General features: G+C 40.6%; 1 protein-coding gene across 1 annotated transcript in view; it reads left to right on the top strand.

Moving 5' to 3' along the window:
- ptprr (protein tyrosine phosphatase receptor type R) overlaps window positions 1–27,340 on the top strand; it is a 189,340-nt gene that overhangs the window by 90,884 nt on the left and 71,116 nt on the right. Inside the window, exon 7 of the mRNA XM_033038171.1 lies at window positions 25,780–25,966. Within this exon, the coding sequence (XP_032894062.1) occupies window positions 25,780–25,966 (187 nt within the window). The remainder of the gene's footprint in view (window positions 1–25,779; window positions 25,967–27,340) is intronic.

Genomic DNA, 27,340 nt, shown 5'->3' with positions numbered 1-27,340 from the left:
CAGCCAAATTGCTGGTTTAATTTCAGCTTGTAACAAATCTCTTGAAGTTTAGTTTAGTTTAGATACGGTGTGGAAACAGGCCCTTTGTCCCACTGAGTCCACGCTGACAATCAATCACCAATACTCTACCTCCATGTTATCTCACTAAGGACAATTTACAGCAGCCAATCAATCTACAAAACCTGCACCGGAGGAAACCGGAGAAGGGTAGAAACCCACGCGGTCACAGGGGGAACGGACAAACTCCATACAGACAGCTCCCATAGGTCAGGATTGAACTCGGGTCTCTGGTGCTGTAAGGCAGCAACTCTTTCATTGACCTACTTTTACAAAATGTTAAATGGTCACCAAACCCAAACCAACTTGGAGCAGACGAGGGCATTCGATCCAATTTGTGATTCCAGCTACCAAGACAGATGTGTACAGCAATTCGTTCTTTCCCTGCACAATTAAAGCATGGAATAATCTTCACCCTACCATAGTTACCCAACCAGATGCAACTAAATTTAAGGTAGCTCTTTCTTCCCAAAAACCCTTTCTGGCTTAAGTCTTCCCTCCACCACCTCCAGTTTAAATTCCATTTGGAATATTTTGGAGGACCAAGAAACCAAGAACCATTGTGGTGTTCCCTTAAAAAGAGCCCGTGTTGAAAAATCAGTTGGGATGCATTCATTTGTTGGACAAAAGATTGACTCATCACAATGATATCATGTTTTATGTTCTTATAATGGTTCAGATTGACTAAAGGCTTGCCAAGTATTTTTTTTTTTAATTGCTTCACAAATACTTCTACCAAATAAATACAAGCAACATGAACATCTTCACTCAAGCAGATGTCACTTTGCTAATTCAGCATCAACAAAACAGCAGAACCCAATTAGATTGGCGTCATGCTATGCGTATTTATCTCAAAACATTAGATTGAAAATAATGTCAGGATCCCAGGAGGTGTATCCGAAGAATACCAAAGCTATATCTGCATTACCTGGAAATGTATCCCACTCATCAGTGCTACATATGCCATATTGTAACGTCATTGCATTGGAGCTCGCCTCTGGAATTCATTCATTGGTAGAGCTGCTGCCCCACATCATCAGAGAACCAGGTTCGAACCTGACCTCCGGTGCTGTCGGTGTGGAGTTTGCACCATCTCCTGTTTCCTCGTACATCCCAAAGATGTGCAGGTTTGTAGGTTAATTGATCTATGTAAATTGCCTCTAGTATGTCGGATTGAACTAGTGTATGGCTGTTCTTTGGTCAACACGGACGCGGTGGGCCGAAGGGCTTCTTTCAATGCTGTATCTCTAAACTAAACTAAACTAAATGCTGAAGGAACTCAGTGGATCAGGCAGCATATGTAGGCCGAATGGAGAGGCAACGCTTTGAGTTGGGACCCTTCTTCAGATCAAAAGGCTTTTGCTTGTGTTTTCGATTGACTCATGACGCACAGAGTAACAGAATCCATTTTAGAGTGGGATGGGATAAGGAGTAGACTGGAGATGGAAGCCGCACTTTGATAAATTATATTGTGCAAAGGAACGTTGTTATTGCCGTCAACGTAATTTGGTCGGGCTGGAGTAGAATCTGAGTAAATTGTTTGTTGTGGTTGAACATTTGTGGTTTTAATAAGGCACAAATGTTTGCCAAGCTCTGCACATATTTTATCATTAAATAGTTTATCGCACTAACTCCAAAATAGCCCGACTTCCTTACACAACCAACCATTGATACTGCTGACCCACAGAATGTGCTTCTAAATTGTATCTGATGCATTGCTCTGAGTATTTTTATCATTCCTTTTTCACTTGTGTAGATTGATGATGCACATGAACCAATCACACATAAGCCAGCATCACTAACTCCACCCCACTATAACACTTATACTAACACTCGTTCCCGGCACTGTAGTTCGAGCAGCTAGGATGCACCGACAACCTGTCGTCCTCAACGCTGCTAAGTTTCAAGTGCTCATTAAAGATGTGTTTAAATCTCGCACTGTCTCTTGTTATTGGCCTGAATTATACTTGAATCAGTCCAGGCCACAACAACCCTCTCATCTCTATTTCAATAGCTGCAGCTATCTTTCATGGCACTGTGACATCACCGTTGTAACCATTCCACACAGACTGGCCACTGAGCCTTGGGCAATACAGCCTGAAGCCTTAGCTCCTGCACTTCACGGATAGACATAGGACAGTCAAAGACTTTGTGACTTTTCCTAAATTCATGCACTAAAAGATTTGATGAAAATATTTTAAATCAATAATAATTAAGTACTAATATAAAATGAAATAAAGAATAATAAAAAAAATAAACATTTAAAAACTTCACTAAATCTAGAGGGCATTGGTTTAAGGTGAGAGGGGAGAGGTTTAAAGGAGATCTGAGGGGCAATTTTCTCACACAAAGGGTGGTGGTTATATGGAATGAGCTGGCAGAGAAGATGGTATAGAAAGATACAATTACAATGTTGAAAAGGTATAGGAAAGGAATAGAGAGAGACAGGCCTAATGAAGTCAAATGAGGGCAGCATAGCTAGGCATAACAGTTAGAGTGGATTAATGGGCTGAACGGCCCATGTCCATGCTGTACCAACGGTGAAAAAATACACTTTGCTTAGAAGGCTATGGACATAATTCTGATCAATGGTCAGCGTGGAGGTGGTGGGCAGGAAGACTTGTTTTTGTACTGTACAACTGGCTCTATGATGCTATACTGTGCGGATGGTCAGTGGACACTTAGTGGTGAGTCCTGGAATGGAGTGAGAAACATCTGACCATGAAAGGAGTATAATCACCAGTTCTCTTGTGAACTACAAGCCGGGGGTAAGTACCATTCAGGCCATTGTCACTTGGGGAAGTTCAAGGAATGGATTTTCTGTGTCCCAGTCTAGTATGTTTTGCCCATTTCTAGTGCACAACAGGAGTGAGACTGTAAAGACTAATAAGAATGGTGCTTGCTGAAATCTGCATCTGAACTCCAAATATAGACTTCTAGCAATTAAAGTTTGTTCTTGGAATGGAAAATGATATGATTGATACTTATATGTCAGCTAAGAGTTTAGATTTAATGAATCTCTCAGGATAATCCCAAAACACAGTACGTCAAGTCAATTAATGTCAATATGATGCACACAGAAGCAAATTTGTGTTTAGCGGGTGGCACGGTGGCGCTGCGGTACAGTTGCTGCCTAACAGCGCCAGAGACCTGGGTTCGATCCTGACTACTGGTGCTGTCAGTACAGAGTTTGTACGTTCTCCCTTTGACTGCGTGGGTTTTCTCCGGGTGCTTCGGTTTCCTCCAACACTCCAAAGACGCACAAGTTTGTAGGTTAATTGGCTTCAATAAATTTGCAAATTGCCCCTAGTGTGTAGGATAATGCTAGTATATGGGGCGGTTGCTGGTCGGCGCCGAAGGGCCTGTTTCCGCGTTGTATGTCTAAGTCTAAATGAAATCAATAATCAGTCAATGTTTCAGTAATGTTAATTGAAGGTGACATGTAAATCCTGAAAATGGAGAGGATTTTCTGATACCTCGCGTGTACCTGAAAGATTCAAACGGGGACTTGTTTAAACATCTCGACCAGCAATTGTGCTTCTAATGTGACACTCCCTCTGTGCTGCTCCAAAATGTTGTCATTATGTTGCAGCAATGCCCTGAAGTGAAACTCAAACCAACGGTCTGCTAGCCAGATCTATTCTGATTCTAATCCATCAGTTTCTGTTCTCTTGACTTCCAGAGTGCTCAGTTCAATGATATCTATCCCATGAACCGTAATATGTCTGCAACTGACTTTGACGTGTCTATTTATTCTCTAATTTATTTTCATACGTCTGTAAATTTTGCAGTTGCTTCTCTATTCTCTCTCCATAAATAGGGTTGTTTCATGTGACTTAGAAGGAGACCATTTGGCTCATGGAGTCATTCCTAGTCAAAATGACATTCCATTCCTCCATTTATTTTCCCTAATCTTTCCTCTCACACGCACCCATGAACTCCTCCTCGGATTCTCCTATACAAGGAGCAGTTCACAATAGTCAACTAACAAGCCGACCAGTCTTTGGAATATGGGAAGAAGCTGGAGCACCAGGGAGAAACACACGTCCACAACGAGAATATACAAACCCAGGGTTTTGGAAGTCCAAGGCCACCATTACCCTATGCATTACCTCTTTTAAAAACCTGGAGGCCATCGCTCATTGTTAATGCTCTGACTCACTTGTGTAGTTTAGTTTAATTTACTTTTGGGATACAGCATGGAAACAAGGCCCTTTGGCCTACCAAGCTCACATTGACCATCGATCTCCCATTCACACTTGTTCAATGTTATCCCACTTTTGCATCCACTCCCCGCAGACTAGGGGCAATTTACAGAGTGCCAATTAACCTACAAACCACACAGAGAAGCACCCGAGGTCAGGATCGAACCTGGGACTCTGGTGTTGTGATGCAGCAACTCTACCAGCGGCACCACTGTACCACCTCTGGAGATTTGGACATAAGGTTCAGAGATTACAATATTCTCAGTGCCATTGTTCAAATAAAACTGGGCTCTTAGTAGATCACACACATGGATATAACATCTCTATTTGAAAAAGAGTAATGGGCCTGTCCCACTTAGGCGACTGTAGGAGACTATGCAGTCGCCACATGGTCGCCACATGTTCGCGGGTGGTTGCCGGGGAGTCGCCTTCATGGTCGTGAGGAGTTCCCGCATGCTGGGAACTAGTCGCAGCCTCATTATGGTCGCCGCAAATTTTTCAACATGTTGAAAACTTAGCGGCGACTAGAATTAAGCCACCATGGAGAGTAGCGAGACTTCTCGTGCCGCAGGTGGGTCGCCAGGAGGTCGAAGCTTCTCGTAGGTTCTCATAGGTTGCAGCCGGTGCTGATCTGTGAATTTCATTGGCTCATTGGGAAATAAATACGTAAGCAGTCGTTTTCAGAACCAAGGAAAACCGACCGGTAATGTTAAATGTCCACGAGTTTCACAACTGTGAATCTCTGGCTTCTTAAAAGTTGTCTCTATCCTTTCTCCCTCCTTCTCCCTCCTTCTCCCCCCCTATTTTAAAGGACTTACCGTACACTGTGCTTTAGCCATCTTAATTACAGCGCCAACCTTGCTGTTGATCGCGGTGTGTGCCTGTAAAACCTTGGCTTTGCCCTGTGTGAATTTCACTCAGACAGCGCTCACCCCGCTTGCCCTGTCCCCTGCCTGCATAAAGGGTTGGTGAAGGAAGCGATGTGTGCGTGTATGTTCGACTCTGACAGTCGCCATTCCATTTGCCGGTTTCTCAGGTGAGTGCCAGCAACTTGACAGTCGCCGGCTGTCACCTGAAAAATCACCTTAGTGGGACAGGCCCATAAGGCACTTCTTCCTATGGTCCTGTGTAAATATTTATCCGTCAAATTTTAAAACATGTTATATGGCCATTATCACACATCAAAGCAGTGGCCAAGAAGCACACCAATACATCTACTTCCATAGGCTTAAGAAGTTTGGCATGTCCCCAACAGCCCCCACCCATAGGAAACATTTTATCATGATGCATCACAGCATGGTTTGGAATCAGCTCCACCAAAGACTGCAAGAAATTGCAGAGAGTTGTGGACTCTTGTACCCAGATGATCATGCACATCAACCTCCCTTCCATTGATTCCATTTACACCATGCTGCCTCAGCAAGGCCACCAGCATAATCAAGGACCAGTCTCCCCCTGGTCATTCCCTCTTCTCCCCTCTCCCTTCAAGCAAGAGGTACAGGAATGTAAAAACGCATAGTTCCAGATTCAGAGACAGTTTCTTTCCAGCTGCTATCACTCAATTGAACCATCCTTTCACCAACATGAGGGCAGTCCTGACCTCTCATCTACCTCTTTGGAGACCTTTGAACTATCTTTAATCGGACTTTACTGGACTTATCTTGCACTAAACGTTATTCCCTTTATTTCTATGTGTACACTGTGGATGGCTTGATTGTAATCATGTGTATTGACTGACTGGATAGCATGTAAAAAATAATCTTTTCACTGTACCTCAGTACACATGACAATAACAAACTAAACCTAAACATTGCTGCTATGGGATCACTGTGTCTGGACATTAATCAACATATTTCTTACATTATATGTGTGACCATATTTCAAGAATACTTTACTGGTTATGAAGCTCTTTGAGATACTCTAATGCTATGAAAGGTGCCATCAGAATGCTGCTTCCATTGGCCTTCAAGATCCCCCCCCTTTCTTTCCACACATTCCATTTAACAACTTCAAATATTTAGTCCTTCAAATAACAATCTCTGGCATCTTCTCTCACTTAGATGCTTAAGTCATGAGTTAGCTGCTCTGTGCCCGTCATTATTTTTCTGCTTCTCAACAGCTATTGAGTTTTCATGTTGTGATGTATGTTTTCCCTTAATATGTTTGACACAGGCTTATGTTAGTTGCTAGAACAACCAAAAGCCAGGGTATGTAAGCAGGAAATTATGGTACCAATCAGACAGGTTCCCATGGAGACAGGAAGCACTGCTAGGCTGGATATTGATTTGTGTTTGTCTGTTGTGCTCTATGCATCAGTCGCTTTTCCTTTTTGGCCCAACTTAAGAAAAAGTAATCAACGCTTTGCATCTGAACTTGAAATTTATAAGCCGTATAACCTGACAGCATTTTAATAGGCTCTCTAGCTCTGCCAAAAATCTCTTGCTTCTACATACATCAGGAGCAATGCTGCCTGATTGCCTCAGATGTTATCTGAATAAAACTAGAATGGTGAATTACTGGGAAAGGAAAACTACTTTGGTAGTTGATTGAATGTAGGGAGAGACTGAGGCAAGTGAGGGTGTTTTGGGATGGGTGGAGGGGCAGTGGGTAGGATATCGAGTCTGGAGATCCCTGTATCTTCCATTGGCATTTGGCCAGATTAGCAGGTTGGCGGTAGGTAATGCATGAATCATAAGGTCGCAAGTAGGGAGCCACTGGAAGTGCTCCCTGACAGTCAGGTAGACCAGGGGTTGGTGATAAAGGTGGGGTATGGGTGTAGGATGTTTCAGTTGGCACTCTCAAAGAGATCAAAGACCAAGAGGGTTGTGAGGTGCAAAGCTAGAGGGATTGTTGCGCAGGGGAGAGACTGGTGATGGGTAATTGGGAAGAATTGTATGCAGTGCATCAACCTAAGGTCCATCTGAAGGAAGATCTCTTCAAGGTCACTGCGATTTCTCAGTGTCCGAGCTGGTGCATCAGTGTAGGCATTATGGTCCAATCTCTGGAGTTGAGTCGCAACCTTCAGTGAAATACAACTCCATGATTTCTGAACCCGACAGAGAAGTGGCAGAAGTGAGAGCAGAAATGGGGAAGAGGGAGTGAATCAAGAGATGGTGATGGGGTTCGACTGACAACTGAGAAGGAGAGGGTTTATGGAGCAAATTCAGGCCAGCAAGAGGAGGAAGTGGGTGGATTCATGGAAGGAGGAGGGAGGTTGTGGGTGGGGAGGCGGGCTGATTTGTGTATGCTTGAGACAGAGTTTTGGGGATGTGCTGAAGGGCAGTAGCATGTAACAGCTGAAGACTGGATTTAGATTTTAGACTTGAGAGATACAGCGCAGAAACAGGCCCTTCAGCCCACTGGGTTCACCTGGACCAGTGATCGCCCTGTACACTAGCACTCTCCTGCACTCTAGACACAATTTACAATCTGCAGAAGCTAATTAACCTATAAACCTGCACGTCTTTGGAATATGGGAGGAAACCTGGAGAAAGCCCACATGAAGCACCTGGAGAATATACAAACTCCGTACAGACAGCATCCATTGCCAGGATGGAACCCAGGTCTCTGGCACTGCAAGGCAGCAACCCCACCACTGTGCCTCAATGCCGCCCTAAAGGGCAATGAAAGGAATAATCTGGGCCCAGAGGTAGCACTGCTCAATATGATCTTGATTCAGCTGCTCTCATCTCCATTTTGCTGCCAGAATTCCCAAACATAAGGAAACACAAATGAAAAATGTTTACATTTAAATCAGGTCCCCATGTGGACTGCCCCAGCTTGAATTAAACATTATCATAAGACACCTCTTGAGAGTGATATAGAGGCATTGTATAGGTTTCACCACCATAAAAGTGACACTGGGCATGGGTTGGGATCAGGTTACATAATACTTCATGGTTGAGACCCTTCTTCTGTCATCACCCACTCCTTCTCTCCAGAGAAGCTGCCTGTCCTGCTGAATTACTCCAGCATTTTATGTCAATCTTCGGTTTAAACCAGCATCTGCGGTTCCTTTCCATGCATAATTCATTACTTCTACACTGGCTCCCACATCTCCATCCTACTCGTTAAGATGGAGGTGGTGTTAAAATGCTCACAGATGTCCCATTTAGCAGTGCTCCCTGTGTCAATTCAAGTCAATTATCATGACTAAAAAGCACTGTACTATTTTTCTGTTCCATTTGGTGAATTTCTTATCTTTAAATATTGAATTATGATAAAATATGAAGGAACTGACTTGGGCAGAATGAGGTCAACTAAACAATAAAAGTCGGCATTGAGCCAAAGTTTATAACGCGATGATTGTGCCCTTTAGATAATCGGATGTAGCAGCCATATAAGCATTTATTTCAAGAAACGCACAAGGAACATAAATCATTGAACCTATAGATTCCTGCTCTAAACCTTACCAGAAATGGAAGTTAAACCTCAGGAGCAGTTGACTTCAGAGCAACTGTTTGGTTTATTGACTCAAATGACCACGACATTTATTTAGTAGATACTGGTAGCATAGGTGGTGGTGAGAGCAGGTATTGAGGGGGGTGGGGGGTTGTTCTGGATGCCAGAACCACCTATTGAGCCTTCCCAAGGTGTCGTGGGCCTAACTCAACGAAACGCCAGTGAAGGGAGGTGCACACTTGATATACTTGCATCTACAGGTTTTTTTTTTTAAAGAGCTAGTTCATATGTCAGTAGCTGTTTTTTTCATGCAGAGTTATTTAATGTGAGTTGGTATATTTAGTTAGATAGATAATACTTTGGCTTTGGGCGTGCTTTTCTTAGTTGAGTGCTTATCCTCGTGTTATAGCACATACTTTGTGTTTTAATTGTGATTAAACTAATGGTGTTCAGGCGATATACAGACCAATTTCAGGCGATAAAAGACTCTGATCTGCAAGAACAGATGAAGGAGTTATACTTTATGAAGAAGCATCCTCCCCCCTGCCCCCCTCTCTAGAAGATGCATTCTCTCTTACAGCAACTTTGCAAGTTTGTGACCTTTGTTTATAAGGTCGAGGGAATCCACTGGGAAACGCTAATGGTTTTTTTCACAAGGGAAAATCTGTGAGACTTTTCAACCGACCCCACGTGACCTGGGAAAAAAAACAACCCGCTGTTAACATCAGACTGCTATCTATCGAACATTATTTGCTTCGCACACAAATACAATCACCTTGCGGCCATTTGCAGATGTAAATGAATGGCCGTTTAAAAAATTAGAATCTCCCAAAATATTTTGAATAGCAGTACATATTTTTTTCTTAAAAATGTCTTTCCTCCTGCTTGATTTCCTCCTCGACACACAATAGGGATATGGTAGCGTGATCATTATCAGGATATCCTAATAAGGAAGACGAAGGAGAAAGTGATATACAGATACTATTAGATCTCGGACAGAGTGGATTGTTTACGGATTGTGTTCTTTCCTCCCCATTCCTGTACTTTAGTTCTAAGAGAAGCACAAAGGTCACTTTTCCTCCTCATTCTTTGTTCTTTAAAGTAGTTCTATAAAAGTGCACGATGGTCGCTTTTAAAAGATGACTCATGACGAACTACGTGTGGTTTGACTGTTTACCAAAGGCCCAATTCAAAAGGAATTCTGCAACGTACTGTGAATTTCTCTTGAGATTGATACCCACCCACCTTTAAAGTTGAATACAGCAGCAAAGCTGAGTTACACTAATCGTTGCACAATGTTGTCAAACTGAAGAGAAATACAAGTGAGTGTTCATTGCATTTTTATGTCAGTAAAAAGGCAATTGTCTGATCACTTCTTATCATTTTAATCAGAATAAAATCCAGTGGACTGCCTTGAAGCAGTTATGATTGTTTGAAGCATATGCAGTTTTGTGATATTGGATATAGCGATCAAGAGGTACAGAAACCATTGTCTTGTACAGAATATAAAGCTAAAGCTACATATAATGTACACAGGTGTACATTATAACCAGAGTTTTTTAAAAAAATGCTAAAACTAAACAGACTTAATCCTAAAATGAAAGTCAATGTGGCACAGCTTAGGTTACCCACTTAGAAAGGGTCCACTGAGGATTCACCGGGACCCACTGAGAAAGGTCCCACCTCAAAACATCTCCTATCCATGTTCTCCAGAGATGCTGCTTGACCCGCTGTATTCCAGTTATACCCGAGTTATTCTAGCACTTTGTGTCCTTTTGTGTAAACCAGCATTTGCAATTACTTGTTTCCGCACTCAGCAGAAGCTTATGGTTCTCCAGCCTCACTATAACATGTAGATATTTCATAAATCATTGCCAAATGTATATTTCCATCAATCATTCATAAAATCTTCTCCAAATGTGGTATGTACCGGCGTGGGACTGCAGACCCCACCCCCTCCCCCACTCCACTCCCCTCCCCCATTCAATTTCCCATGGTTTAATAAGAAGTGTACTGAAATCAACATAATGCTTTGCAATATTTTATTAAGCAGAAACCTCTATAACCAGTTACATAAATACTGCAGTGACTAGTGCAGGTCAATGGTTAAGCACTTCAAGGTGGGTAACTCAATCTACTCTCCAAACCTTTGCACCATCCACAAGGTGGAGGTCAGAAGAGTCGTGGAGTAATCTGGCTTCCTTCGAAGAGTTCAGCGCCCAAAACACTCAACTAATGTAACACCATCCAGGATAGAAATCAATTTGATTGATAAACAAACTTGCTTTTTTATTGCAGAACCATGGAATAAATTCTACTGTTTTTTCCATCCAATTTTTCTATTGTTTCATTTAGTTCCCATTCACTGCATAGACTTCTTGAGCAGTCCGACCCCGCGTAATAACTCCTTGCAGTCAGGCAAGTTTACTTTAGTTTCATTTAGAGATTTACATGGAAACATGCCCTTCGGCCCACCGCGTCCACACTGACCATTCATCACCCTTTCACACGTTCTATGTTATCCCATTGACGCATCCACTCTCAACACACTAGGGAAATTTAGAGCAGTTAATTAACCTACAAACGTGGGAAGAAACCGGAGCACCCAGAGGAAATCCACATGGTCACAGAGAGAATGTGCAAGTTCCACACAGAGAGCACCTGAGGGCAGGATCGAACCTGGGTCTTAGGCACTGTGAGACAGCAACTCTACCAGCTGCACCACTATTGTTCACTCTTGCTATGCATTCACTCAATAGTTTTCCTTGCTGGCCAGACATTATTTAGGACCACATTGAACACTTTGTAACTCTGTCGGTGCCCTATACGTGGCGACTCTTTGCATGCTTTGTGAACGGTATGCAAAACAAAGAATTTCACTGTGACATGTCATATGTGATAATAAAGTAACATTCAATCAATGAATCAATCTGCGGCAGACAGTAAGTGAATGGACATGAAGGAGAGAGCTACTGGATCGCAGCCCCATTGAACAACCTGTGCATCTGCCCATGACAACATTGATAGAAGTGACCACTGCACAGTACTAATGGAGACTAGGTTCAGTTCTCACACTGAGGTCACCTTTCATTGTGTTGTGTGGCACTGCACAGGATTGATTCTGAACAGATCTTTCAACTCAGAGCTGCTGCAATGCCTGAGGCAATGTGAACCATCAGCAGCAGCAGCAGCAGATGAATAAGCGTGTTCGGTATTCCGAAAAACGCAAGGAATCATGGGAATTGTCAAAGGTCATTTGTGATAAAGAAAAAGCTGGCTGTATAAACTGTGTAGAACTTGTTAACCATTCTACCAATGAATGAATCTAGAATTCTGTCAACTCAATAGCTTCCTTTCTTGTTCTGCTGTTCACACACAACTTACACAGTTCCAGTTCTAGTTCAGTTCATTAATTTGTAATTATGAGATATTCAAAAAGTCAAAGAATTTATTATTTTCATTTAATCCTTAATGTGTTTGCTACTGGAATAAGAAAATATTACTTGTGTTTGAGACATTTTCTTATCTTTATTCATAATTTATGTGTAAACATATATTTAATCTGAGGAACGGGGTGTCAGGTAGCGGGGTGTAACAATGAGGGAGAGAGGGCAGATGCGAGAGGGAGACAGGGGGAGAGACTGGACTGGTGGAGAGACATTCTCAGCAGCTGAGCTGCTGCGTATGTACAGACCTGCGTTTCATCCATGGTCAGGATCGAACCCGGGTATCCGGCGCTGCAAGCGCTGTTGAATTGCTACTGGACCGTCCCCGATCCCTCGCGAGTGTTCCATCCCTGTCCGGGGGCGGCCGGAGATGTCCGGGGTGACCCTGGACTGACAAGACACCGGCCTGGAGCAGTAGCGGCCCCAGGCTTACAGCCAGCATGGAGAAGAAACGCTAACTCCAGCTCAACTCTGCTCCAACACCCGAGGAACCCGTTCCCCAATGTGCCAGGGACTGTCAGCTGCACCTCTCGCCTTATCCAGTGGCTGTCAGTTAACCCCCTCGGTGCCGGCGAAAGCTGAGCACCAGTCATCAGCAGGGATACACACAAAATGCTGGAGTAACTCAGAGGGACAGGCATCATCTTTGGAGAAAAAGAATAGGTGACGTTTCTGGTCGAGACCCTTCTCCAGAGATGTTGCCTCACAAAGGTACATAATAAAAAACTACACAGGTTAGTAATTTTAGTTGGGTCTGTTCCCCCAACGCACCCGTCCCCTACCCGTAGCCCCCACGGGAGGCGTGGTCCTCCAGCTCAACCCATTGCCGAAGGTAAGATTCGAGCATTCCTCAGCAAAGATCATAACTCGTGAGCCTCCCTCAGCACTGGAGTTGAAAAATAAAATCCCAATCCCCAATTGCAATACCAATTGACCCTCCCCCTCCTTTCCTGCCAGGAGCTATAATGGCAACATTGTTGCAAATGTCGGGTGCACTTGCTGTGAGATGCCATTGAGCTGAAAGGTTCGGAGTGTTGCTGCCAGTGTTCCTGTCTTGCAACTTTGTATCAAAGGAAAAATCTCTACCGGAATATGTAAAAATGTTACCGTTACCGCATCGTTTTTTCGCGAAGATGTGATTACACATGAACAAACATACACACACACAAACAAACACACACACACATCCAAGATAAAACTTTTAATAGGTATATGATACTTTTTAAATGAAGTTGAAACTGCAATAAATTGCAACTGTTGCAATAAACTGTATGCACAACTGAAGATTTTACAATCTTATTATTGGATGTATGTTGTCCATTCAAACTGCAGCATAAATTTTCAATTAACAAGAGAAAGATCTTGGAGTTTTTAATTTCAAATGGAAAAGGGCAGATTAAATGTTGAATTTTAGATGATGCTGGAGTTAATCGATTTACTTGTTTTGAATAATTGGATGGAAAGTGTCAAATGTATTTTCTCCACATAGTGTAAATCAATCCGAACAGCTTTATATAATCTCTAAGAAAGTTCAAGTCTGTGATTTTTTTTTTTTTTGCATTATCAATGCCGAGAATAGCTGTGTGCTTCAACTAATCATTGCTTTGCGTGCTAAGCAGTAATTTTGCAGTCAAATTAATTACAGGAACACAAGGAAGACTGTGTAACTAGAATGAGAGCAGTCGGTTCCCTTAGATTTGGTTTACTAATCTTATCACGGGCCGGACAGAGGTGCGTTGGCAGTACATTAGTAAGCGTGATTAAAAGGGGAAAGCTGAAATTGTTCTAGTGTCAGCTGTTTTCCTTCACAGGATACTGAGTGGTTCCTGTCAGTACTAGATACCGATTGCATAAAATCTCAGCCCAGAAGTGCTTGTCAAAAATCATTTCCTCAACCAATTTGGACCTGCAGAAGTTGGAATGGCTTTGTCACATCAAGGTGGCCTTCATTGTTCAGAGAGCAGAGGTTCAGTCGCTCTGATTATAGCAGATATCCGCACTGAAGGCTTGTACGGTTGCTGTGCCCAGTCATTAAAAGGACAGCATCCTGAACAAACTAAATTGGCATATATAAAACATTCCTATGGTTAAATTTACTGGTTTGTTGTAATGTGTAGATAATGCATGCAATAAATAGTTTCAGGAGAAGGGTCTCGACCCGAAACGCCACCCATTCCTTCTCTGCAGATATGCTGCCTGTCCCGCTGAGTTATTCCAGCTTTTTGTGTCCATCTTCAGGAGATTTAGTTTAGTTGAGTTTGGTTTAGAGATACAGCGCAGAAACAGGCTCTTCGGCCCACCGAGTCCGTACCGGCCAGCGATCCCCGCACTCTAACTATCCTACACACACTAGGGATAATTTACAATTATACCAAACCAATTAACCTAAAAACCTGTACGTCTTTGGAGTGTGGGAGGAAACCGGAGCACCCGGAGAAAACCCACGCGGTCACAGGAAGAACGTGCAGACTCCGTACAAACAACACCCTTAGTCGGGATCGAACCTGCATCTCCGGCGCTGAAAGCGCTGTAAGGCAGCAAATCTACCAAAATTATTCATCCCTTGTTCTTTCATTCTTATTGTGCCGATCTTTTCGCAAGGAATGAACTTCACTTTTTGATTGCAATAAACCCTACTCAGTTTCAAAACAATGCAGGTTTCTTTAAAATAGAATTGGGTTCTAATTTTAAAACAATACGGTTAACTTTACTATGAGATATGCAAAGCAGTCCTCCAAAAATCAAATGTTCTATTTGCAGAAAGGAGAACAATAGTGTTTCCTTTATGGCCCTGCAGTATTGAAATAAATGTTACAAATCACTTTGCCCCTTTTAAAAATAAATAATCTGGAAAAATGCCAGTTTGCATTTCAATTAACACTGTCCATTGGCACGAGTTATCAATTCTAAACCGATTCTACTGATTATAAGCATTCATCGTGAAATGCAACTTTCAGGTACTTGATGTGTAAGAAGGAATTGCAAATGCTGGTTTAAACCGAAGATAGACACAAAAAAATTGGAGTGACTCAGCGGGACAGGCAGCTATCTCTAGAGAGAAGGAATGGGTGTTCCGAAACATCACCTATTCCTTCTCTCCAGAGATGCTGCCTGTCCTGCTGAGTTACTTCACCTTTTTGTGCCTATCTTTTCAGGTACTTGATGTCACTTGGTAAGTTTTGAATCATCAGTATTGATTCCCCTACATAAAAAAGCACTATTAAACCAGTGAAAATTTGCATTTTATTCTCTCTCATACTCATCTCCATGCATCTCCCCACCACACAAACTCCACCTTACACACTCATTTCCATTTGTTTTCACTCTCCCCCATCATAATTTAATCACTAATTTTAGAGTGTGTTGTTCAGGCTACCAATCTCAGTTTAGTTTAGTTTATGATTGTCACGTGCACTGAGGTTCAGTGAAAAGCTTTTTTTGTTATGTACTAGACAGTCAGCGAAAAACTATATATGATTACAATCAAGCCCTTTACGGGATAAAGGGAATAACATTTGGTGCAAGATAAAGTTTAATTAAAGATATTTCAAAGGTCTCCAATGAGTTAGATGGGAGGTCAGGGCCTCAGCTCTCTAGTTGGTGAGAGGATGGTTCAGTTGCCTGATAATAGCTGTGAAGAAACTGTCCCTACATGTTCACTGTTTTCTAAACAATCTTCTCATGGGATCTAGGTCAGAACGGCATTTAATGTCCAACCCTATCGTCCTGGAGAAGGTGGCAATGATCCACAGTCTGGAATCAGTGAAGTCCATATGATAACGAGACTCTCATAATGCTATGGAAATTCCACCATTTTGTTCGCAACCAGTAGGGGTCATGTTTCTTCTCTGGGCTTGCCTAGTCTTGTTTTATTCTGTGGCAGATGTCATTTTGGTTGCTCTCTGAAAAGCTGCTTTTGCAGACTTGTGTACTCTGCAATTTGTACGAAAATAAATAAGCGTGCCAAGGGATGAAGCCTCCACATTTTTTTGGAATGGTGAGATATGGCATATTGATGATGAAAAAAATTGTTCCTAAAGTCAGGTAGGACTGAAGAGGAACTCATTTTCAAAAAGAAAAAAATAAGGGGAGAATAGGAAAATTTAACAATTCCCCACTTTAAAATGATGAAGGAAAGTGGCAACAAAACTCACAGTAAATGCCACCAAAGCTGAATATATGCAGGTCTCTCTGATTAGTGTGATTGGAGCACGCACATCTAGTTTATTGAGAAACTAGCGATAAAATATTTAATAAACCCAATAGATTTGTTGAAGAAACACTTTCAACCTAAAAGAGCAGCACAGTGATGTAGCAGTAGAGCTTCTGCCTTACAGCGTCAAAGACACGGGGTTGATCCTAACTAAGGGTGCTGCCTATACGGAGTTTGTACGTTCTCCCTGTGATCGCCCGGGTTTCTCAGGATGCTCTGGTTTCTTCCCACAGTCCAAAGAAGTACAGGTTTGTAGGTTAATTAGAATCACAGGCGGCAGCACAGAGGCACAACTGGTAGAGCTGTCGCCTGGCAGCACCAGAGACCCGGGTTCGATCCTGACCTCGGGTGCTGTCTGCATGGAGTTTGCACCTTCTCCCTGTGACTGTGTGGGTTTCCTCGGGTGCTCCAGTTTCCTCCCACATCCGAAATACATGCAGGTTTGTCGGTTAAATGGCCATTGTATATCGCCCGTCATGTGTAGGGAGTGGATGCTAAAGTAGAATAACACTGAACTATTTTAAACAGGTATTCGATAGTCGGCGTGGACTCAATGGGCTGAAGGGCCTGTTTCCGAGCCTCATCTTTCAATCGGTTATAAGGTGTTGCATGTAATTGGAAGCATGAGATGCAACTGAATTGAAATTGCTGCCAGATGTGACAGAAGATTTGAGAATAAAGTTCCACGCCATCCAACTTCTCAGCATACTCTAGCTTAATTGATATTCCACAAATTTCTGGATATTTAATTGCAGGAAAGAAACAAATTTCCCATAGTTTAGAAAACAGCCCTGTGCTCTTAATGATTGGTCGCCCAATTATAGGAAGGATGTCAACAAAATAGAGAGAGTACAGAGGAGATTTACTAGAATGTTGCCTGGGTTTCAACAACTAAGTTACAGAGAAAGGTTGAATAAGTTAGGTCTTTATTCTCTGGAACGCAGAAGGTTAAGGGGGGACTTGATAGAGGTCTTTAAAATGATGAGAGGGATAGAGTTGATGTGGATCAGCTTTTCCCTTTGAGAGTAGGGAAGATTCAAACAAGAGGACATGACTTCAGAATTAAGGGACAGAAGTTTAGGGGTAACATGAGGGGGAACTTCTTTACTCAGAGAGTGGTAGCGGTGTGGAATGAGCTTACAGTGGAAGTGGTGGAGGCAGGTTCGTTGGTATCATTTAAAAATAAATTGGATAGGCATATGGATGAGAAGGGAATGGAGGGTTATGGTATGAGTGCAGGCAGGTGGGACTAAGGGAAAAAAGTTGTTCGGCACGGACTTGTAGGGCCGAGATGGCCTGTTTCCGTGCTGTAATTGTTATATGGTTATGTGGTTATTCCTTTGCCAGTGATCTACTGGGAATGGTATGTTTGTTTATACAGCAGCATGAATTTACTCTTTGAGGTGAAACCAAATCCCTCCATGGCTCACCGGCCAAAATGATCCTCCACCTAATTAATGGCTTCCTTCCATCTGCACACTTGTCACTTCATGTAACTCAGCAGGTCAAGCTGGAGTAGCAGAGCAAAGGCGCTTGGAGAATAGGGATTTGTTGCGGAGAGAGGAAGCAACTCCCTAATCTGAGGTGGAAGGTTAAAGTGCACTGCCTCTCCGTGGGCAGAAGGCCAGTTCTATCAAATCCCAACCCAGTAACTGAAACCAAGGCTGGGGAACAGAGCTGTGGGCGTTGTACATTTGATGAGCTCTGAACAAACACTGCAAAAGGTATTTAAAGAAATGACTGCACTTCAATAAACAATTGGAGTCCATTATCTGATAAGATTCTTTGACTTTGCGATGAGCAGCGGCATAATTTTAGCAAAATCCGAAAATGAGGATGCAACATACTCCAGGATTTACGGCTTTGAGCAGTGAGCTGGTCTGAGTGCCGTGAACCATTTAGGTTTCCTTTTATGGCCTTTTGATGCAAATATTCCAGTCATCAATTTTAGTCAGGACCCCTCCTACATACAAATATATTGGTCTCAGTATCATGAATCTATTGCCATGTCTAGTTTTGAATACCCACCCACTTCAAGCGTTGAAAATAACAGGTTCTATTCAAGTTATAGAGTCAGACAGTAGAGATAAACTGTACAAGCAGATGAAACTCTCTTGTCCATGGATTTACCCAAGATATCAACATGCGGACATGATGAGTAGGAAATAAAACAGTTTGGCTTGAAATTGCTTGTAATTAGGTGATGGTTGAGGTGTTGGTAAAGAGTGAGTGTATCGGTGATCTTGTTTATCTATGTGATGTTCATTAACTTTGGAATTAAATGGCATGAGGCAGGGCTCCAAGAACATGATCTTTAATAAATTAAGAGAAAACAATAGTATGTTAGCACGTACAGTGATAGAGAAGATGACCAGTAAAGTATGACGGGCTGGAGCAGAATATATAAATCATTTTATTCAGCACAAAGCATATCCAGGGGTACTAAATCATTAAAAAATTGTAGCTTAGCAGGATTTAGTTGAATGCGCATATTGTAGCATTTGTAATAAGATAGATGAGTTGACAGTGCAGATAGGAATGTATGAGTAAGATCTGCAGGGTAACCAGGAATGGGTGTTCAATAGTATTTCCTTCGCTCCATAGATGCTGCTGCATCCGCTGAGTTTCCCCAGCAATTTTGTGTACCATGGGTGTTCAATAGTTCAGGTTCAGCATGGACATTGTGGGTCGAAGGGCCTATTTCTGTTCTATGTTCTAAACTGCATCGCCCTTGCAATCAAGGAAATGCCTTGCCTTCTTAACTGCTTGTTGGAACTGTCTCCTAACGTTTTGTAATTCAAGCACTTGAACACTTATAAGAATAAGAATAAGAATGAACAAAGACAATTAGAAGAACAAATCAGACAACTAGATATAGATAATGCTAAAGATCCAACTATGGATAAACATAATAAAATTTTAATACTGAAATTTAAGCTAAATAAATTATTATCAGAGAAGGTTATAAGATTATTCCAAATTACAAAACAAGAACATTTCGAATTTGGGGATAAACCCCATAAACTTTTGGCACGCCAACTGAAAAAACGGGAAAAAGATCATGCAATTTTAAAGATTAAATCAGATAGAGGGGAATTATTAACACTACCTAATGATATCAATAAAAGATTTGCTCAATATTACAAGAATTTATACACATCAAAAACGCTAATAGACAATAATAAAGTTTCAGAATTTTTGGACAATTGTAACCTTCCAAAACTAGAACTGAAAGAACAAGAGGAACTGGGAGCACAAATTACATCTAAGGAAATAGAAGACACAATAAACACACTTAAGAATGGAAAAACACCAGGACCAGACGAATTCAGTAATGAATTTTATAAATGTTTTTACGACATAGTTACACCATGTCTACAGAAAATGTATACATACGCTTTTAAAGAACAAATCTTACCTGAAACACTAGCAGAATCAACGATCACATTAATACTTTAAAAAGATAAAGATATAGAAGAACCAGGCTCATATAGAGCTATTGCTTTGTTAAATGCGGATCAAAAAATATTAGCGAAAACACTAGCTAGAAGACTAAGTCAATATGTTAGTAAATTAATAAATGAGGATCAAACGGGATTTATACCTAAGAGACATTCATTTAATAACCTGAGACGTCTGCTTAACATAATGCACTCTCACAAACCTCAAGAACAAGAGTTATCTATCATTTCATTGGACGCAGAAAAAGCGTTTGATCAAGTAGAATGGGATTATATGATTAAAGTATTGCAAAAATTTCAAATGGGAGAGAACTTCATCGCATAGATAAAATTATTATATAACAAACCCACGGCTAGAATATTAACTGATAATATGCTATCTACGAAATTCCAATTAACGAGAGGCAATAGACAAGGATGTTCATTATCACCGCTGTTATTCGCTCTGGTAATTGAACCTTTAGCTGAAAAAATTAGAACACACCCGGATATTTACGGTTATAATACAAAATATTCAAATAACAAAATATCCTTATATGCAGACGATGTATTACTGTATATCACAAAACCCCAAATCAGTATACCAAACATATTAAATCTAATTGAGGACTTTGGATCTTTCTCAGGATACAGAATAAACTGGAACAAAAGTGAAATTATGTTGATAAAACGGAAAGACTCAACACATCTCTTGAAATTCCCCTTTAAAATAGCCACAGAAAAATTTAAATATTTAGGAATTGAAATCACTAGAAACTATCACGCTATGTTTAACGCCAATTATAGCCCCTTACTTAAGAAACTAAATAATCTAATCAAATTCTGGAAAACGCTCCCGATGTCTTTAATAGGTCGAATAAATGCTATAAAAATGATCTTTTTACCACAAATCCTATATTTATTTCAATCAATTCCAATATATCTTCCAAAAAAGTTTTTCAAAAAACTAGACTCAGATATTACAAATTTTATATGGGATTATAAATCCCACAGAATACAAAGAGCACACCTTAGTAAACCAAAAGAGATGGGTGGTCTAGCGCTCCCTAACTTTATGTACTATAATTGGGCAGTAAATATTAAAAATATGATTCACCTGCTGGACAACTCTGCCCAGCAGGTGGACTGGATTGTAATGGAGAGAGAGGACTGCTCTCCGTGTAATACAGGAGCGACTCTCCTCTCACCAATGAATCTGAATAACAAAAATTATAATAAAAATCCAATGATACATAGCACAATTAGAACTTGGAAACAAATAAAACAGAATCTAAAATTAAGAAATCTATCTCTTTTAATGCCAATAGTCAATAACCCGTCGTTTAAACCTTCAATTATAGATAAATCATTTACACAATGGGAAAGAATGGGAATCAAAACGCTCGGAGACTTGTATGAATTAGGAAAATTATTATCATTTCAACAATTACAACTGAAATATAATTTGAAAAATAATCAATATTTTAAATATCTTCAAATCCGTGACTATCTGAAAAAATACACAAAAGACTATCATAACATGTCCCCAGACTTATTGGATGATGCCATGAAGACAAAGGCTGAATCAGCAAATCTAATATCATACTTATACAACATTATTTTAAATATAGAAATACCTACAACCGATGGTATTAGAAGAGACTGGGAACAAGAACTAGCTGGGATATACACTATATGTGCATAAATGCTCGATCAACGTATGACATATTTGAAATCTTCACAAAATTATTTAAAATAAAACTTGTACCAAAAGCAGAATGGATCATTTTTGGAATATCGGAAGGTAACCCCGAATTAAACGTGTTTCAAAAGAACTTACTTAATTACGGGCTAATAATGGGAAAAAAGCTTATACTCAAATTTTGGAAAAATGTTCCAATACCAACAATAAAAATGTGGATTTCAAACATGTTCGAAACGCTACACTTGGAAGAGATGAGACTCCTCCTAGCAGGCAAAGCAGACCACTTCCAAAAGACAAGGTCTGCATTTATGGAACTATTACAAGCATAAGGTGCAATAGTAATTTAAAATATAAATGGTACCAGGATCTGGTAATGGGGGGTATAAAATAAATGTTTAAAAAAAACACGGTTGGTATATCCTTTTTTGCGAGTTTTGTGTTACAATAGAGCGATTGTTTTTCCTTTTTTTTCTTTTCTTTCTAGGGTCTTATTTCCTTTCTTTACTTCCTTCTCTAACTTCTTCCCTAAGGGGCTTTCTTTTCCCAACACTTTCCTGCACCTTCACGACTCTTGCTTACTTTCCTTACTTCTTTTATTTCTATCTTTTTTAAAGCTCGAAAAATGAAGTGGTACAACAAATGTAATAAGATATATCTGATGTGTATTTTTGTAATTTGCTGTACTTCTAATAAAAATAAATAAATAAATAAATGAAAAGAACACTTATATCCTTTATTGCAAGAGAGTTCAGTTTAGAATATAGAACTGGCATAGGCCCTTCGACCCAAAATGTCTGTGGCTGTGCTGAACATGGAGTCCATATCCTTCCATTTCCTGGATATTCATGAGCTCATCTAAAAGCCTCTTAAGTGCCCTGATTGGATCTGCTTCCACCACCACCCCTGGCAGGGCACTCCAGGTACCCACCAATTTCTGTAACTTACCCCACACATCTCCTTTAAATTATCCCCCCCCCCCCCCCCCCCCCCCCTGACCTTAAATCAATGCCCTTGAGTCTTTGACATTTCCATCCAGGGAAAAATGTTCTGACTGTTTACTCAATCTATGTCTCTCATAATTTTATATCTTTCTATCAGGTTTCCCCAATAGCCTCCGACGCGGCAGGGAAAGTAATCCAAGTTTGTGCAACCCCTCTTTATAGTGGTCACCTCTTAACCAGGCAGCATTCTGGTAAACCTCTTCGACATCCTCTCCAAAGCCTCCACACTGTTCCCGCAATAGGGTGACCCTACTCCAAACGCAGCTGAACAAAGTGTAATAACACTGCAACGTGACTTCCTGACTCTTCTACTCATGCCTTGACTGATGAAGGCAAGCATATCATATGCCTCCTTTACCACTCTATTTACTTGTACTAGCAATGTTACAACATTTTCAGATTTTAAAAGAAGTTTGCAATTTATCCCATCAGCTAAAGCATAAAAATAAGTTTAATTTGACACCTAATTCACTTTCATATCTTCAGTATTAAAAAAGTTATGGCCATTTTCATACTCTGAAATTAGCATCTTGTTCCCTATTGCTTTTCCATTGACTTCTCAAAAGCTGTGATCTAGGACAGTCAAAAGCCCATAATTTTCTTAAAAATTAAGAGAACTGAATGAAATTTTCAGTTATTATAGATTGAAGCATTCTAAAACAAATATGAAACAATCTTACTTGGATGACCTGAAATTAAAGCATATAATTAGTTAGTTATTAATTGTAGCTAATTACAAAATTCAATTACTAGATCTAAACATCTATCCATTTCTTAAGAAAAGTTTAACATTTTTAAATAGCCTAAGTGTCCAAATAACGTTCACACAAGAATTCACAATATAACATGATTTTTAAATCTCATTGTCATGCATTTATAGGCCAAATGGAAGGAATTTAATGTTTAATTCCCGTAAATTAATGGGCATTTTAATCATCTTGCGAGTGGGCTTTTGTGGAACGCGATTGATTGGAACGTTGCGGTTGTAGTGAATTTGAACCCCATATCGGCAGGAAAAACACTGCCGGTTCGTATGGGGCCAAAATCACATTTTCGCGAACGAAATTTGGATTAAAGTCACCCTAAGAAGTAAGTTTATATGTAAAATAAACGGCGTACCTTATGTTTTGTCCCCTACGTGAGATCCGTCTTGTTGTCGGCATTGATGGCATTAGAAGTAGTTTTTTATATATTTTACTCCAGGGATAAATTGTCCCGCGATTTAAAAAAAAACTTTGAGAACAGAAGTCGGAACGATTTTTCTGCAGCAGCTGAACAGCCTGAGAAAGTTAGACTCCGACTGGCGGGAGAAAACGGCATTTTAATCCTGCCCGCCCCCCCCCGTCCCCCAAAGGCGCCAAAGTGGCGCACACGGCCAGTGGCAGAACTGTAGCGCTGCTGAAGGTAGGTATTGTAACATCGCTACTTGTACTGCCACTTTCTGGGAACTGTGGACCTGGACCCCAAGATCCCTCTGTAGATCACTGCTGATAAGAGTCTTGTCATTAACAGTCCACATTATTCTTACTATCAACCCTCCCCAAAATGACACCTTTGCTCGGATTAAACCATATCTGCCATTTCTCCACCCATACCTATAATTGGTCTATGTCATTCTATATCCTTTGACAGCCTTCTTCACTGAATGGGGTTGTAGGTTTCTCTTGGTGCTAGAATTGGATTAAAACAGAATTAGAGAAATTCAAATATAGAGTCGTAGAACAGATTGCCCTGAATATGAGAGATGTTAACGTTTAAAGTCATTAGGGATTTCAAAAAAATGGGAGATTAACCGAATAATCTACCAATGTAGATGTTTAAAACTGCAAATGTAATTCTTATGGGAAGTGGGCAGATGTCTCATAGTGGTTAGAGTGGTTAAAGACAGTGACATCATCTGGTTCTCAAGGCCATTAGAGTACGTCTAGAAATGCTGGTCATGCCAGAGACATCTTCATCCCAAAACTGGATTTAATGTAAAGCATCTGAGTAAAATATTCAACATATAATAGAAACACAATTCATCTTGGGCATTGTAAAATAGTAACACTGTTCAATACAAGAGCCACCTTATTATGAATGGAGAGACCTCGAGGCACACCATGTACCTCCAGTCTATTAGCTCCATGTTGTCTTATTTATGAGGTGTGCTGGAATTAAGTATCATCAATAACAGTTCAAATGTAGTCAAAGCAGTTTGGAAAGCCCAAGTCAAAGGCTAGACGTTTCATCCTCATCTAAATTCAACTGCATTTTCTATTTTTATTTTGGTTTTGCAGCATCTGCAGAATTTTGGCTCCACTTCAATCTTTACATATTGTTTCAATAAAGTAATGAAACCAAACAGCTAAGAAGCCTTACTTTGAAATGCATCCTCAAATGTGTCTATTGCTGCTGTAATGAATGCAATTTAAAATTGCATTCTAATATTTTTTGTGGGAGATTTATAAAAGATTTTAGAAAGTAGAAACATATGTTGGAATTCTGAAATATTTGTTTGAGGGAATGGTGACCCATGTATATATTATTAGCAACATAATAACAGTTAAGGAACATTTGTAGTTGAAGATATTTTTCACTCAAACTGCACTTCAAGATTTATTGAAATGCAATAGTAGCTGGCAAATATCATGCATTATTTCAGACTATAATTCCTGAAGAAAACATTGAAAAAGGTTGCAAAACCAGCTCTCCATGTGGAGGAGAAGGGTATCACTGATTTGTCAGTTCGACCACTCATGCTCATATCCAGACATTGCTGCCAGGTCAACCCTCCTTCAAAACAATTAGGACAGACAGTCTCAATGCTATTTTATTCTGCATTTTTCTTTGTCTTTGACTTTCTATTTGACTTTTCAAGCCAATGAGAATAAATACCTCAATGTTACGGGGTGGGTAATGGTTCAACAAAATAAGGAACGGCATCTGATAAAGATCAGAACACTTTTTCCAGAGTTAAAATGTCAAGGCCTAGAGGGTGCAGCTTTAAGGGCAGAGGGGCAAAGTATAAAGGAAATACTGTATGCGGGTCAAGCTTTTAACACAGAGGGTGGACGGTGCCTGGAACGTGCTGTCAGTTGCGGTGGTGGAGGCAGATACGCTGGTGACATTTAGGAGGCTTTTAGATAGGCCTTTGGATATGCAGTGAATGGAGGGATGTGGACCACGTGCAGGCAAGGGAGATTAGTTTTAGCTGGCATCATGTTCTGAACATACATTGTGGACCAAAGTGCTTGATCCTGTATTGTACTGTACTGTGTTCTATGTACTATAATAAATATTTTCAATTACTTATTTTTTTCAATTAACAGGCGAGGCTCAAACGTATCACTTACGTTGGATATGAGTACCTTGGGAAACGTTGAAACATGCAGTATTGCACCCACACCCCGTGAGAAAATATTCCTGGAGTATCTACAAACTGCCAGCCATGTGTTAACTAGAATGCAACTGAAAGAAATAGTCGCAAGTGCCCACTCCTTTCAAGCTGAATTCATGGTATGACTCTTTGTGCACTGAGTTATAGCTTTGTACAACAGTTTGTGCAAAGCATTTGTAATTGGTATAAAAGTCTTGCATACATTTCACAGAAAGTTCATGTTCTTAAGTTCTAGGAGCAGAATTAGGCCATTCGGCCAATCAAGTCAATTCCGCCATTCAGTCATACCTTTCCCTCACACCCCATTCTCCTGCCTTCTCCCCAGAACCCCTGACACCCGTACTAAACAAGAAACGATCAAACTCTGCCTTAAAATTATCCTTTGACGGCCTTAACAGCCTTCTATAGCAATGAATTCCACAGATTAACCACCCACTGAAAGAAATTCCTGCTTTCTAAATGTACGTCCTTTTATTCTGGTCCTAGACTCTCCCACTAGTGGAAACATCCTCTCTGCATCCACTCTATCCAGTCCCTTCACTATTCGGTAAGTTGCAATGAGGCTCCCTCACATCCTTCTATGAATGTGTGTGAATGTGTGTGAGTGATTGGTGGTGGTCGGAGAATGGCAGCCACGCTTCCGTCAGTCTGCCCCAGGGCAGCTGTGGCTACAGAAGTAGCTTACCACCACCGAGTGTGACTGAGGAGTGAATGAATAATGCGATGTAAAGCGCCTTGAGTATTAGAAAGGCGTTATATAAATCCCATCCATTATTATTATTATTACTAGCCCAGTGCCGTCAAACGCTTATCAATGACAAGAAACTATTTTAATTGAAGATACATTTTGGAATGATCAACCAATGGATTCCATTTTTGTAAATATCATTTTTTTCTGAGAGGTGATTACATAATTTATGGTTTTTTTTAAAGAATTCCTTGTATTTAATCCCCATTGTGTCTAAATCATATATTAAATAGCAATATGTCCAAAGATGGAATGGAATGTGGATATATCACACAAAACCTCAGGCTCAGGCGCAAGTCTCACTTGTTCATGAATATTAATCTGTATTTTGACAGTTTTGTACCTGATCTTCATGCATAGTTGTCAACCTACTCCAATTATAGATCAAACAAATTAATGAAATGTGCATATTATGCATAAAATGTGACAGGAAGTCTGATACTACTTAATATGTTATGCAATGCACATATTACAGAATCCTTGATTGCCTATATTTCTGTCATGATTTGCATAAATTCAATCAAATGCCTTACTGTGAGGGAGGGGAAAGCTGCTTTATTGGTTGAGTATTATTAATCCTATATTTAATGCCATGTTGCTACTAATGACATAAACTGCATGTTTTTGAAATCACAAGCAATGTCTCTCACTCCCCATCCCCCCCACTCGTAACAAGACAGTCCCCTTTGTCCTCACCTTCCACCGTACCAGCCAATCCATACTCCACCACTGGCCACATCTTCCC

The sequence above is a fragment of the Amblyraja radiata genome, chromosome 19, assembly GCF_010909765.2.
Source record: "Amblyraja radiata isolate CabotCenter1 chromosome 19, sAmbRad1.1.pri, whole genome shotgun sequence".
NCBI lineage: Eukaryota > Metazoa > Chordata > Chondrichthyes > Rajiformes > Rajidae > Amblyraja > Amblyraja radiata.
This window is presented reverse-complemented; position numbering and strand designations above follow the sequence as displayed.